Genomic DNA, 15834 nt, shown 5'->3' on the forward strand with positions numbered 1-15834 from the left:
GATATAAATAGTTGCATACTATGAAGGCCACCCCAGACTCTCTCTCTCTCTCTCTCTCTCAACCCCCCCCCCCCCCCCCCAGCCCAGAAATGCAATTCAAAAATTTATCATAAATTGCGTTATGGTCGGTTTGGTCATATTGCACAGCTTAACCCCAGGAAAAAAAGGTGTAGTTATTTCTGGTGTCAAAATCATGTGATAGCATGAATTATGCTATCGCACAGTGTGATATTGCCCCTCAATTTCATAAATCCCGCCCCAACTCTTCCCTAATCCCGCCCCTTCCCAAAATGTGCATTTGCACCGTTCGATAGTGCTATTATTGCATTCGTTATGGTGTTAATACGTTAATGCATGCGTTAATGCCATAATGCATTTTGATGAATGACCCTGTTAGCTGGATAACTTTAGAACTGCTTCTGAGCAGGTCTAAAGTTATTCAGCCTTATGTGGTCCGATAACTTGCTACTTATCTGGATATCTTTAAAAGATATATGGGTACATAGAGCTGGGAAAGTTAGAAAAAAGATTGAAGTATAGGGCTTGCGATTTCTCTTTGAAAAAGGTCTGCAGGCCTGTAAGAAGAATGTTTATGTGGCCCTGTAGGCTCCCTGGTCAGTATGAAAACTGCCCCAATAATACAGAGTGTATTTTAAAGTCTAGAAATCTCAAAATAATTACCCTTGTTAATCCTTCTAAAATGCAGTTGATAATTTCAGGTATGAGTACAATGGATTTACTTAATAAACTCCTTAGATATTTAATACAAGCCATTGATACAAGACATGTATATGCTTAGGGGCAGATTTTAAAACCTGCACGCGGGTACAGATTTTGTTCGTGCAAACCCAGTGCAAACAAATCTACGCCCGATTTTATAACATGTGTGCGCAGCCGCGCGCATGTTATAAAATCCAGGGTTGGTGCACACAAGGGGGTGCACAATTGTGCAACTTGCGTGCACTGAGCCGCACAGCCTGGCTCCGCCCCCTCTGCCCCCCACACCTTCCCCTCTCTTCCCCTACCTAACCCGCCCCCTAGCCCTATCTAAAAACTCCCCCATAACTTTAATGAAGAAGTTACGCCTACCTCCCGGCAGGCATAGCTTATGTGCGCGCTGGCCGCTGGCTGGCCCGCGATCCCAGGACAGCGGCAAATGGCCACTGTGCCTGGAGGCTCAGGCCACACCCCCTCCCCACCCCTGGACCACTCCAGACTGCCCACACCCCGCCCCTTTTTACAAGCCCTGGGACATACGCGCATCCCGGGGCTTATGCGTGCCGCCGAGCCTATGCAAGATAGGCTCGGCGTGCACAGGGGAAGCTTGGGGCAGCTTTTCGGTGGTTATCTGCCCCTTAGTGTTGTGGAGCACGCCCTCAGGCCCTGTTAGGAGCTCGGAGGTGCAGTCCCATCTAAGGTGGAATATGAGCCCTTGGATCACGGTGCAGCTCAGAGAGGAGCCCCAAGACACACCGTGAGAGATGAGCAGGTACGAGCATGGGAGGAGCAGGCGCAAGGCTGGACTGAAGACAAGGTGAGAATTATCCAGAACAGGAACAAGGCAGGCTCAGCCCTCTGCTGGACCTACATGCACCAATGAGACCCGGCAGCGCAATGCTGATCTCGAGAGTAGCCCTCCAGCCACTCGATAGCCCTTCCGGACCCGCTGCTTGGGAATGACGAGTGTGTGAGGCCAGATGGAGGCTGAGGGCAGGAACATGAAGACTCAAACGAAAACTCAGAATACTCAGAGGGTTCAGACGTAGACTTGGATACTCAGGAGACTCGGACGAAGACTTGAATACTCAGACAAGGACTCGGGATACTCTGAAGACTTGGGATACTCAGACAAGTACTCAGGATACTCTGAAGACTCGGACAAGGATTCAAGTTGCTCGGAAGTTTCAGGCAAGGATTCAAGAGTCAGGCGAAAGTACTGGGTGAGAACTGCATCACAGCATGACCTACACAGCCGCCCATGGCTGGTCGCGTATCATGCTGAACGTGAAGCAGACTCCAGGCGAAGACATGGAACTTGAGACTGGAACATGACGAAGATTCAGTAGAGACCTGTCCCGGGGTGCGCCCTACACAGCCGCCTGTGGCTGGTCACAGACCACGCTGGAGCGGAGCAGGTTCTGGCAGCATCTTAGGCATGGACGGGAGCAGATACAAGGGAACTCTGTAGATCAGGACAAGATTCAAGACTCAGGATACTCAGAAGAAAGGCATTAAAAACAGAAGTCTCCCGGAGGCTTGCACTGCAGATGAGAAGAAGGCCTTGTACCACGAAGCACCCTACACAGCCTCCCAGGGGCTGGTAACGGACCACGACTTGGCACGCCAAGAGAGGTGGACAGACAAGGGACCTGGGAACTGGATGAAGAGCTGAAGATGAGACGGAGGAAGTCAAGACAGGAACATCGGACATCAGGAACATGGAACATGGCACCTCAGGACTTGAGACATCAGGACATCAGGAACAAAAGACAGGCGACAAAGGAGCTCCGACAAGGAACGAGATCAGGAAGACCAAGGAGACGAAGTTCAGGAACACGAAGAACATGGAATGAAGATTCATCAGGGCACGGGAAGACCACGGAACTCCTGGATCAGAAGGAAGATGACAGACTCTGTGCAAAACCCGAATCCAAAGGCACTGAGGAACAGCAGCAAGGCCCTTTTATAGGGCTGAAGCGGAACAGGTTGATGATGTCATCGATGAGGGCCGCGGGGCTTTTCCCAGCCGCTGACACCTTTAAATGTTGAAGAGAGGTACGCACATACACTATGACCGAAGTCCGGAAGCAGCAGACATGTTGGAGTGTCCCTGCCCCATGGGAGGCCGATGAAGAAGTGGCTCCCTGCCGCAAAAACGAAAGAGTCAGGCAATTGGTGGAGAAGACGGCTTCCCTGTAGTTCAAGGGACACCCAGCAGCGGCTCCAACTGCAAAGATTTGAGAACATCGGGGCTAAGCCTGCCTGCGCAGAGCAGGAGCCAGCATGGCATCGCGGCAGCCTGCTGTGTTCAAGGAGGTAGGGGGACGCCCGCGCCTGCCACGGGCAGGATCAACAACACTTAGTACTTACTGAAAGACTTTGAAAAACTTTTTGACACTTGAAAAATAATTTTGGGTAACCGAGGATATTACTTAAAAAAAAAAAAAAGCAATGAAAGAGGAGGCAATATGTGGGTGGTTTGACAAACAAGAGTGCTGATTAAGGTGATGATATCTGCCACTGAATCTTTAATTCAAAACTGTTTTCTCCAAAGACTCATTAATGCAATGTAGAAAAAAGTGTGGACCTAATGTGCAAATTATTGTATTTTAAGAAAAGTGCTTTAACACATACACTACAGTGATGAGAATAAATACTTCTCTATTTTTCAGAATTTTCTTTCTTCCTTATTATATTAAGTATGACTTTTTACATGCATGTGGTTACCTTTTATATATGCTTTTACGTTACATAAACTTACTTTTAAGTTACATAAACTTGCTTTTAAGTTACATAAACTTGTTTTACTTCATAGTTCACTGATTTTAACTGGCTTATATTGCATTCAAGACATATTTGCTGTTACAAACTACATATTAATACATTTTGTATACACAACCATAAGCCAAGAAAACATCTTGTATACAATTGCCAATGCATAAATCTGCATTAAGGCAAATCAGCTATGCTTTGCTCTGACATCAGGTTATAGCAGATCATTTTTAGAACTTAGTATGGTCTAGACTAAGGGTTCTCAATCCAATCCTCAGGACACACCTAGCCGGGCAGGTTTTCAGGATATCCACAATGAATATGCATGAGATAGATTTGCTTGCTCTACTTCCATTGTTCACAAATCTGTCTCATGCATATTCACTGAGGATATCCTGAAAACCAGGTGTGGCCCAAGGACAAGGTTGAGAATCCCTGGTCTAGGCTAAGAAGACTCAAGAAGTGAGCCAAGTTGCATCTTTCTGTGCTAAGAGCAGAGAGCACACAATGTATTTCATTACAGCTTTCCTCCTTGAAAAGTGATTGTTTCCGTTGTGCAGAAGAGAACCACTGATTACTCAGTATTCATGTGGGGACTGCAAGTCTATTTGTTGAGGCAGATGGGTCTAAATCTCTGATCACATGACACCAATGCCAACCTTTAGTGTGATTATTATTATATACAATAACCCTATGATTTCAAATCACTCTACAGTCTCTCAAACAATAACAGAAGAAAGATTAATGTGATCAAACAATGACTTAATTTATTTAGGGTATGTGATTCTTGTTTGACTGTTGAATTTTTGTTTTTCATTTTTCACCTGCAGGAAACAGCGAAAAAAGTTACATGATCGTCTTAGGCAGAGTCTTCGCTCTGAACGGAACAACATGGTGAACATGGCTAATGGGCCACACCATCCAAATCCGCCTCCAGAAAATGTTCAGCTGGTGAATGTAGGTTTTACTATCCAGTTTAGATATGAGAATAAAAAGAAAACATATTACACTGGGGTTCCCGTGCACCAGAGAAATGTAATACTAAGACTTGTACTGTGTAATAGAAATGTATTTGGATAAGCAAACGTAGACACACCTCTCTTACTCATGATCATAATGAAACATATCAATTGACAATAATAATCTATATATTATAATGCAGATCCACAACTCATGGCTCTACCATACACTGAATCGTCATGACAAAGGTTTTTGTATAATATACAGAAAGAGATATAGTTGTATGTTTGTATACAGATATTTAGTTAAAAGGAATCTGTGTATGGTGCAGTAATGAGTGACCAAAGTCTACTGATCTGATCAGAGAATAATTAAATATGTAACAACATTTTCATGAGCGATTTTGTGGTAGAATTATTGGAAAAGCTTTGACTTCTAGCTACTGATACCAAAATCTGCAGCAGGGTACATAGCTAGGAAGGTATAAAAAACATGGGAAGAGATCTAGCAAAGCTCAATGAATGGTCTAGGATCTGGAGCTAAGATATAGGGCCTCATTTTCTAAAGTATCGCAGGCCTGCGATACTTTAGGTAATGAGGGGTGGGGGGCCGAAACGGGGGGCGGTCCTGCGCTAGCCGGCAGCGATCGCACCGCTGCGGTGCGATCGCTGCCGGTTTCGCACCCAATAGCGCCACCATAGAAGGTGTAGCTATTGGGCGCGAACTAGGACACGAAAAGGGCCTTACCTTTTTGTCGTCCGCAGCGTCTTCGTGGAGTCGGCCCCAGTGACGCCCCGACTCCTCCTCTTCCGGGGCCGACTCTGCCCCCATCTTGGTATCGCGTGCAATCCGTCTGGAAAATAAGGCCCATAATGCTAAAAAATGCAGAATTATGCATTTAGGATGCAAAAACCCAAGGGAGAGGTACAGTATTGGGGGTGAAATTATTCTAAGTCCAAAAGAAGAGTGGGATCTGGGGTGATTGTATCTGATGATCTTAAGGTGGCCAAACATGCCCATCCATATACCCGTGTTCATATATTTATGTAGTATCTGTAGAATATATTATTATTACTAGAAACTTGAGTTTAGAATTTGGATAATGTGACTGCAAAAACCAGAAAGATCCTTGGCTGCATAGGGAGAGGAATGGTCCGCAGGGACCTTGTATAGGTCTCTGGTGAGATCTCATTTGGATTACTATGTACAATTCTGGAGACCAAATCTTCAAAAGAACATAAACCAGTTGGAGTTGATCCAGAGGGTGGCTACTAAAATGGTCAGTGGTCTTCACTCTAAAGCATATGGACCAGACTTAAAGATATAAACATTTATACTGTTGTGGAAAGGCAAGATAGGGGAGATATGTTAGAGACATTTAAATACTGACAAGATTTCCATACAGAAGAGGTGAGCCACTTTCAATAGAAAGGGTAAGAACATAAGAAATTGCCATGCTGGGACAGACCAAGGGTCCATCAAGCCCAGCATCCTGTTTCCAACAGAGGCCAAACCAGGCGACAAGAACCTGGCAATTACCCAAACACTAAGAAAATCCCATGCTACTGATGCAATTAATAGCAGTGGCTATTCCCTAAGTAAACTTGATTAATAGCCGTTAATTGGCTTCTCCTCCAAGAACTTATCCAAACCTTTTTTGAACCCAGCAACACTAACTGCATTAACCACATCCTCTGGCAACAAATTCCAGAGCTTTATTGTGCGTTGAATGAAAAAGAATTTTCTCCGATTAGTCTTAAATGTGCTACTTGTAACTTCATAGAATGCCCCCTAGTCCTTCTATTATTCTAAAGTGTAAATAACCGATTCACATCTACTCGTTCAAGACCTCTCATGATCTTAAAGACCTCTATCATATCCCCCCTCAGCCGTCTCTTCTCTAAGCTGAACAGCCTAACCTCTTCAGCCTTTCCTCATAGGGGAGCTGTTCCATCCCCTTTATCATTTTGGTTGCCCTTCTCTGTACCTTCTCCATCGCAACTATATTATTTTGAGATGCGGCGACCAGAATTGTACACAGTATTCAAGGTGCGGTCTCACCATGGAACAATATAGGAGGCATTATGACATTTTCCTTTTTATTAACCATTCCCTTACTAATAATTCCTAACATTCTGTGCTTTTTTGACTGCTGCAGCACACTGACCTGACGATTTTAAAGTACTATCCACTATGATGCCTAGATCTTTTTCCTGGGTGGTAGCTCCTAATATGGACCTAACATCGTGTAACTGCAGCAAGGGTTATTTTTCCCTATATGCAACACCTTGCACTTGTCCACATTGGATTTTCAGAAGGCGTTTGACAAAGTTCCTCATGAGAGGCTTCTAGGAAAAGTAAAAAGTCATGGGATAGGTGGCGATGTCCTTTCGTGGATTGCAAACTGGCTAAAAGAGAGGAAACAGAGAGTAGGATTAAATGGGCAATTTTCTGAGTGGAAGGGAGTGGACAGTGGAGTGCCTCAGGGATCTGTATTGGCACCCTTACTTTTCAATATATTTATAAATGATCTGGAAAGAAATACGATGAGTGAGATAATCAAATTTGCAGATGACACAAAATTATTCAGAGTAGTTAAATCACAAGCAGATTGTGATAAATTGCAGGAAGACCTTGTGAGACTGGAAAATTGGGCATCCAAATGGCAGATGAAATTTAATCTGGATAAGTGCAAAGTGATGCATATAGGGGAAAATAACCCATGCTATAATTACACAATGTTGGGTTCCATATTAGGTGCTACAACCCAAGAAAGAGATCTAGGTGTCATATTGGATAACACGTTGAAATCGTCGGTACAGTGGCTGCGGCAGTCAAAAAAGCAAACAGAATGTTGGGAATTATTAGAAAGGGAATGGTGAATAAAACGGAAAATGTCATAATGCCTCTGTATCGCTCCATGATGAGACCGCACCTTGAATACTGTGTACAATTCTGGTCACCACATCTCAAAAAGATATAATTGCGATGGAGAAGGTACAGAGAAGGGCTACCAAATGATAAGGGGAATGGAAACAGCTCCCCTATGAGGAAAGACTAAAGAGGTTAGGACTTTTCAGCTTGGAGAAAGAGACGACTGAGGGGGGATATGATAGAGGTGTTTAAAATCATGAGAGGTCTAGAACGGGTAAATGTGAATCGGTTATTTACTCTTTCGGATAGTAGAAAGACTAGGGGGCACTCCATGAAGTTAGCATGGGGCACATTTAAAACTAATCGGAGAAAGTTCTTTTTTACTCAACGCACAATTAAACTCTGGAATTTGTTGCCAGAGGATGTGGTTAGTGCAGTCAGTATAGCTGTGTTTAAAAAAGGATTGGATAAGTTCTTGGAGGAGAAGTCCATTACCTGCTATTAAGTTCACTTAGAGAATAGCCACTGCCATTAGCAATGGTAACATGGAACAGACTTAGTTTTTGGGTAATTGCCAGGTTCTTATGGCCTGGATTGGCCACTGTTGGAAACAGGATGCTGGGCTTGATGGACCCTTGGTCTGACCCAGTATGGCATTTTCTTATGTTCTTATGTTCTTAAATTTCATCTGCCATTTGGATGCCCAATCTTCCAGTCTTGCAAGGTCCTCCGCTTGTGATTTAACTACTCTGAATAATTTTGTATTATCTGCAAATTTGATAACCTCACTCGTCATATTCCTTTCCAGAATGAGGGGTCATGGGGATGAGGAGTAGACCCAGGATTATTCTAAGAAAGTATTTATTTACAGAAATGGTGGTGAATGCATGGAACAGTATTCCTATGGAGGTGATAGAAAATTACAAGGATGATATCTGAATTCAAGAAAGCATTGGATAAATACAGAGGATCTCTGTGGGAGTGGTAGGAATGCAAAGCTGATGTGGATAGGCAGTCTAGATAGGCCTCAATGATCTTTTTCTGCCATCATATGTCTATGTTTCTAAATGTAATATTTTATGTTTTATTTAACATATTAGTTAAAGCAAATGCATAGACCATGTCATGAATTTCCCAAAGGAGAAAGGTGACTAGTGGAGTGCCCCAGGGATCTGTTCTGGGACCACTGCTTTTTACTATATTTATAAATGACTGGAAATGAGAATAGAAAGTAAGGTGATCAAATTTGTTGATGATACAAAATTATTCAAAGTTGTTAAATCACAAGAGGATTGTGAGAAATTTCAAGAGGACCTTCCAAAACGGGAGATCGTGCATGCAAATGGCAAATGAAATTTAATGTGACCAAGTGCAAAATGATGCACTTAGGGAAGACTAACCCAAATTGTAGCTACACAATACAAGGTTCCACATTAGGAGTCACCATTCCGGAAAAGGATCTAGGTGTCATTGTTGATAATACATTGAAATCTTCTGCTTAGTGTGCAGTAGCAGCCAAGAAAGCAAATATAATACTAGGGATTATTAGGGAAGGAATGAAGAATAAAATAGAGAATATAATAATGCTTCTGTTTTGCTACATGGTGCGACCGCATCTTGAGTATTGTGTGCAATTCTGGTCACCATATTTCAAAAAAGATATAGAATTAGAAAAGGTACAGAGAAAGGCGACCAAAATGATAAAGGTGATGGAACGATTCCCCTATGAGGAAAAGCTGAAGAGGTAAGGACTCCTCAGTTTGGAGAAGAGATGACTAAGGGGAAATATGATAGAGGTTTATAAAATAATGAGTGGAATGGAACGAGTAAACATTAATCAGTTGTTTACTCTTTGAAAAAGTACAAAGACTAGGGGACACACAATGAAATTGCTAGGTAATACATTTAAAACTAATAAAAGAAAATATTTTTTTACTCAATGCATAATTAAACTCTGGAATTTGTTGTCAGAGGATGTGGTGAAAGCTATTAATGTAGCTGCATTTAAAAAAGGTTTGAAAAAGTCCCTGGAGGAAAAATCCATAAATCATCATTAAGGTGGAGTTGCAGATATCCACTGCTTATTCTTAGGATAAGCAGTTTGAAATCTATCTACCCCTTGGGATCCTTCCAGGTACTTCTGACTTGAATTGGCGACTGTTGGAAACAGGATACTGGGCTTGATGGACCTTTGGTCTGACCCAGTATGACATTTTATGTTCTTATGTTCTTAATGTATATTAATTCCAAACTGAATTTTCTATGTAATAACAATATATTCTACAAATATTACAGAAATATATGAACATGGGTATATGGATACCTATTTGAGTGAATTTTCAGAGAGCTATATGAAAATGCATACTTAAAAATAGTATATGTGTATGTAAGTAGCATTTAGAAGTATGTGCACAAGTTGCTATTTGTAAGACGTATATGCACATTTATTATCAAACTTGTTTGAAAATGTTTACACGTGCTAATTGACTCACACAATTGAAATTGTATTAGTATTTGTCTGCAGTGTTTTGGTGGGTGAACTGGTAGGGGTCCAGGGTGATTTGCTGGAGGGTCTAAATAAACTGGTAAATGTCTGGGTGAACTGGTAGATATATTAGTGAACTGGTGATTCCATGTTAAGTATTTTCAGAACAGTGTACATGCATGCTTTATAAAATAGCTGCCTCCATGTTTAATTTTGGGTTATTACATGTGCAATGTTATAATTATTTCATGCCTAAAATATACATTTGTATTTTTTAAATGGGAAGAGAAAGTATATGTATTCCTGAGTTACAAATACATGCTCATACTACAACATGCTTGCATACTTTTGGGACAGAAATATATTGCAGCTCCTGCCACACAGTTTATAAAATACTAGCATAAAGCTCTGTGCATCCACTTAACCATGCAAATGGTGTACTGTGGCAAAGGGAGCCAACTTTCAAACAGTACACATGAGGCACACAGTATAAATGGGCCCATGGAGATTTTTGCTAGTTATTTTGTAAACAGTGTGGCAGAGCTGCACTGTTTATAAAATACAGCATATTTCTGTCCTGAAAAGTAGGCACATATGTTTCACTGCACATGTAAATTTGTAATGCAGGAAAACATATAGCAAGTTTGCTTACTGTAAATGGTGTTTTCCCTAGATAGCAGGATGAATTAGCCATTCAGTGACGTCACCCGGTGACACCAAATAGAACTATCTCTCCAAGCTAATAGAACTTTGAGCACTACTGAGCATATGTGGAAGTTCCCATACAGGTGTTTCCTCATTCAGTTAGCAAAGCTTATAGAATTGTATGCTGTCCAGGGAGGAAGGCAGGGCTAGTTCATCCTACTGTCTATGGAAAACACTGTTTATGGAAAGCATGCTTGCTTTTTCCGTCAGTAAGCAGGGCTGAATTAGCCATAAACTGTGGGGAGTCCCAAGCTAAGAGTTGCAGCAGAATATTGGTATCAAGCCACCTGGACTCCACCATGGGTAGTGGACTACTTCTGCATGAGTTAGTGCAGCACAGCTTTTCCCACCACAATGGCTGTGGAAGCCAGAGAATCCAGGCAGTAATGAGAGATGAAAGCATGCACCGATGACCAGGTAGCTGCTTTGCAGTGTCTTCAATCAGAACCTCTTTACGGTTTGCAACAGATGAAGCTGTTGTTCAAACCTGGTGAGCTCTGACTGCATAGCAATGCTGAATACATTTTGTAATCCAATTAGAAAGTGTTCTGTTTCTCACTCTTGTTCCAAGTCTTTTGGGATCGTATGAAATGAAAAGCTTTGATGCTTTCTTATTGGGTTGCATACATTGCTTTTAATACACTAGGGCTCTTTTTCAGTCCAGTGTATGAAGATTACTTTCTCCCTTGTGGGAGTGAGGTTTTTGGAACGAATGTAGAAAGTATTATCAATTGGTTTAAATGAAACACAGAAACTACTTTTCGTAAGAACTTGGGATGGGGTTCTGAAGCACCACCTTATCGTGAAAAAAATTTGCTTATTCACCAAATTGAAGTGATTGTCACTAAGAAGAGAACTTTCCAGTTAAGCTATTTCAGTGGAGCTGAGTCTGGGGGTTCAAATGGAGGTTGCATCAGGTGAATTAGAACTATATTCATATCTCAGGGCACCAGCGCTCCTTTAGTTGGTGAGTGAAGATGTAGGAGGCCCTTCATGAATTTCACAATTAATGGATGAGTGGAAATTTGTTTTTCATTCTCTGTGGAGTGATATGCTGCAATAGCACTTAGATGTACTCGCACTGAAGCAACCACAAATCCAGACTGTGCTAATGAATGAAGATAAAATAATAAGTGCCTTGGCTGTCAATTAAAGGGATCTATGTGGTGAGCGGCATACCAGGTTGAGCAACATCTCATCACTTTCTGTACTGTTTGGGATATGAGTAGGAGGAAAAGCGTACATGAGGCCTGTGTTCAAAGGGATTACAAAAGCTTTGCAGAGGAGACTGGGTTGGAAGGAACAAAACTGATTTCATTTCCGATTCTGCTCTGTCATGAAGCGGACGATCCAAGGGCGATCCCATAGTTCAAAGAGTCAGTTGGCAACATTTCATAGAAACATAGAAACATAGAAATGACGGCAGAAGAAGACCAAATGGCCCATCCAGTCTGCCCAGCAAGCTTACACACTTTTTTTTTCTCCCCTCTCATACTTATCTGTTGCTCTTGGCATTTAGTAACCTTTTGGTTCTATTTCCCTTCCACCCTCGCCATTAATATAGAGAGCAGTGCAGGAACTGCTTCTAAGTGAAGTATCTAGCTTAATTGTTTAGGGGTAGTAACCGCCGCAATAAGCAAGCTACTCCCACACTTATTTGTTTACCCAGCCTGTGCAATTTAGTCCTTGTTGGTTGTTATCTGAATATAAATCCACCTTTCTTCATTCTCCCTGCCGTTGAAGCAGTGAGCTACTCTGGATATGTGTTGAAAGTGAAGTATCAGGCTTAATTGATTCGGGGTAGTAACTGTCATGACAAGCAAAATACGCCATGCTTATTTGTTACCCAGACTGTAATTCAGTCCTTGTTGGTGGTTGTCTGATATAAAATCATCTTTTCTTTCATTCACCCCTGCCGTTGAAGCAGAGAGATTATACTGGATAAGCATTGAAAGTGAAGTATCAGGCTTGTTTGGTTTGGGTAGTAACCGCTGTAACAAGCAACTACTCCCCGCTTTTTTGTGAATGCAAATCCTTTTATACACATTTCCTCTTGCCGTTGAAGCATAGAGCACTGGTCGTAGTCACATTAACCGTGTGTATAGCTATGAATAAGGGTATTATTTCCAGGAATTAGAGTCTTTCCCGCAAGCCACCCTCTTTTCATTCACATTCTTCTAGACTTTATGGATCCACAGTAAGGGGTTGCATTCATTTTTCACGTATTGGCAATCCGCAACGTATATGTCCCTATTCGTTATATTCGCGGGGAAGCGAAACGTATCGCGACTCCCCACGAATATAACATATCATCCGTTTCATCCATTGCACGGCGCACGGCATGCGCGCGCACTTTTCTTCGCCCCCATTTGCAATCGGAGGACGCAATTTGGGTGTATCCAGAGCCAAAAACCAGCCCTTTCCTGTGAGTCATCAGTGACCTCACAGCCCTGTCAGAGTGGGTCGGACAGGTTGGCACAGATACCGGAATGCAGCATATCAGCAATAACAGTTTGTGAAATGCACTGAATGCAGCCAATCACGCTGTCATTCAGTGCTCGGTGAAGATTTTCCTGATGACCCAGCACTATATATACTTAAGCAAGAGGCGTGCCGTGCACTTTCTTTGCAGGGGTGGTCTGGGGAGGTCTCTGCAAAAGGTGGCTGCACTCTGAGCTAGTCTGAGTTCAGAAATCTCTATCCAATTGTTAGCTAGGCTAGTTACTTAAGAGGAAAAGCTATGTCTTTATTTTGCTGCAGTGCAAAATAGCCCTGTTTGTTTTTTCAGCAGTTTATTTAGGTGATCTGAGACGATCTCTATGTGCCAGGGAGAGAAGCTGCTAGCAGTGCCATTTTGTTTAATTTCACCCTCTGGGCTAAGCTTGCAAGCTTGGGTGTTGTTGTGGCTGGGAGAGATATATTTCCATTTTTAGCTAGTTTGCTAGAATTTCCATTGCAAAATTATTATTCATCGATGTTCCTGCTTGTGCCAAATCCCAATTCCAGCTTTTTTTAAACTGAGTTTGTATAATTCAACTCATGTCTCTTCTTATGCACTGGGCTTCAGGGGGCTGGCAATTTAGCAGACTGTAACTTTTTATTGGGACAGCTGTGCAATGAAATCCCCAGTCTGCCTCTTTTGTGCTCACATGCAAGCTGCGTGTGTGTGCACACCACACACATTACATTAGTGCATAGCAAGGCACTATGAAAGTGGGCAGAGGACAGTTTAACAGACTGAACTTTATTATTGGGACAGTCTGTGCAGTGAAATCCCCAGTTTTCCTCTTTTGTGCTCACACGCAAGCTGTGTGTGTGTGTGCACCACACACATTACATTAGTGCATAGCAAGGCACTGTAACAGTGGGCAGCCAGTAGGCACTAGGCAGTGACATTAAATCCATAATGTCAGGGAAAGCTAGATGTAGTCGAGTGATTGGGACTGGCAGAGGAGGCACTTCAAAAGGCACTAGTGCCACTCCCCCATTAAAGTTAAAAAGGGACCTGTCACAATCTAAACTCTTTGGAGGGTAGGCAGTTCCATCCAGAAAAAAAATGAAATCTGACCATAATGCATCGCCATTGCCACCACCTGTTTATGACCCTGTAGTTTTGGAGGTGAGGGAAGGTGAGACTGAGTCATGCCAGATAAAATGTTGACACCCAAAAGCAGCAGGGGGACAGAAGTCTTGACTAACACTTAGTGTTGACAATGTAGCACAGTCACTGTTTGCTTCTGATTCAGATGAAGAATCATCTTGTGTGGGATTCTCATCAGAAACAGAAGAAGTAATAGCTGACGAAGCTTTAGGAGCATCAGTTAGTCCTGTCTTAGCCTCCACTTCAGTGCAACAGGGGAGAGATGAAGCTGATGAGGAGGAGGAGGAAGAGCAGTCAGCGCAGGCACAGAGGGTGACTGAGGCCCCTGGCATTGCTTCTCAGGGTGCACCCACTACTTCAGCTCCAGTGCCAGCTTCCACCCCCAAGACTTTAGAGAAGGGAGGATCACGAAAGACATCTGCGATCTGGAGCCACTTTAAAGTGACGGATGACCCCCGTTTTGCTTGGTGTAATTACTGTGGCAGGGATATTAGCAGAGGCAAGCAAATGGGACATCTATCTAATTTTGGCATGACGCATCATATGAAGAGGCAACACCCAACAAGAGTACTGCCATCTGGGGATGGTGACAGTAGCAGTCAGGGGACCCCTTCCAAGCAGCATAAAGTGGTTCAAAAGCAGCAGAGTCAGCCCACACCCTCATCCCTTTCTAGCAGTCAGGTGGCAGGCCAGCAACCCCCTGACATGTGGCAGAAGCGACAACCCACCATGGAGGAAATGGGGTGGAGTGCGGTAACGCTATCCCGGGGTAGGAGGCAGGCAGCCTCAAAAGTTGTAACCAGGAGCATTGGGGAAATGATTGCTCTTGATGACTAGCCCTTGCAGTTAGTGGAGAATGTGGGTTTCAAGTGTTTTCTGAAGGTCGTAGTTCCAAATTACAAAGTCCCCTCCAGAACCACATTTAGCAGAAAGGTAATCCCCAGCCTGTACAAGCAGTGTCGCAGTCGCATGCAAGCGCTGCTAGCTAAGGCAGAGGGGAGAGTGCATTTCACCTGTGATATCTGGACCACCATGAATGCTGCACACTCTTACCTCTCCCTGACAGCACACTGGTGGGACCTGGCTGAGGCAGGGGAAAGCAGCAGCTCTATTACTGAACAAGTATCAGGGTGGAGGTGGGCTTTACTGCACACCCACCTGACGGACAAGGCCCATACCGCAGCCAATATTCTAGCATGCATCAGACAGATGCTGGAGGGCTGGCAACTACACCAGCGAGACAGGAATCCTCAGGCAGGGTTCTTTGTCACAGACAATGGTGCAAACATGGTTAAGGCAATAAACGACGGGCACTTTAAGAACATCCGATGTTTTGCACACACTCTGCACCTGGTAGTGAAGTCAGCTCTGAGATTGGATTCCATTGACAAAGAGAATGAATACCTGCATAGGTTAATACAGAAGTGCAGGAACATAGCTGCGCACTTCCACAGAAGTTTGAAGGCGGGGCAGGTTCTCCGACAAAAGCAGACTGATTTGGAGACCCAGTGGAATTCTACCTTTATGATGCTGGAGAAGTTAGTGGAGCTGCAGACACCCCTTCATGAACTTTCTGGTACAATGGACATAGGTGTGCAGAATCCCCTAGGGCATCATGATTGGTTAGTCCCTAGGGCATCATGATTGGTTAGTCATGAGTCAGCTGGTAAAAATCCTGCAGCCCTTCAAGGATGTCACGGAGGAGCTAAGTTCCAGA

General features: G+C 43.3%; 1 protein-coding gene across 7 annotated transcripts in view; it reads left to right on the forward strand.

The window, feature by feature from the left end:
* The window catches only part of NRG1 (neuregulin 1), a 550039-nt gene that overhangs the window by 503383 nt on the left and 30822 nt on the right, over positions 1–15834 (forward strand). For all 7 annotated transcript variants that reach the window (XM_029601717.1, XM_029601714.1, XM_029601723.1 and 4 more), the window contains one exon: positions 4323–4449. In XM_029601717.1, the coding sequence (XP_029457577.1) occupies positions 4323–4449 (127 nt within the window). The remainder of the gene's footprint in view (positions 1–4322; positions 4450–15834) is intronic.

The sequence above is a fragment of the Rhinatrema bivittatum genome, chromosome 1, assembly GCF_901001135.1.
Source record: "Rhinatrema bivittatum chromosome 1, aRhiBiv1.1, whole genome shotgun sequence".
Classification (NCBI taxonomy): domain Eukaryota; kingdom Metazoa; phylum Chordata; class Amphibia; order Gymnophiona; family Rhinatrematidae; genus Rhinatrema; species Rhinatrema bivittatum.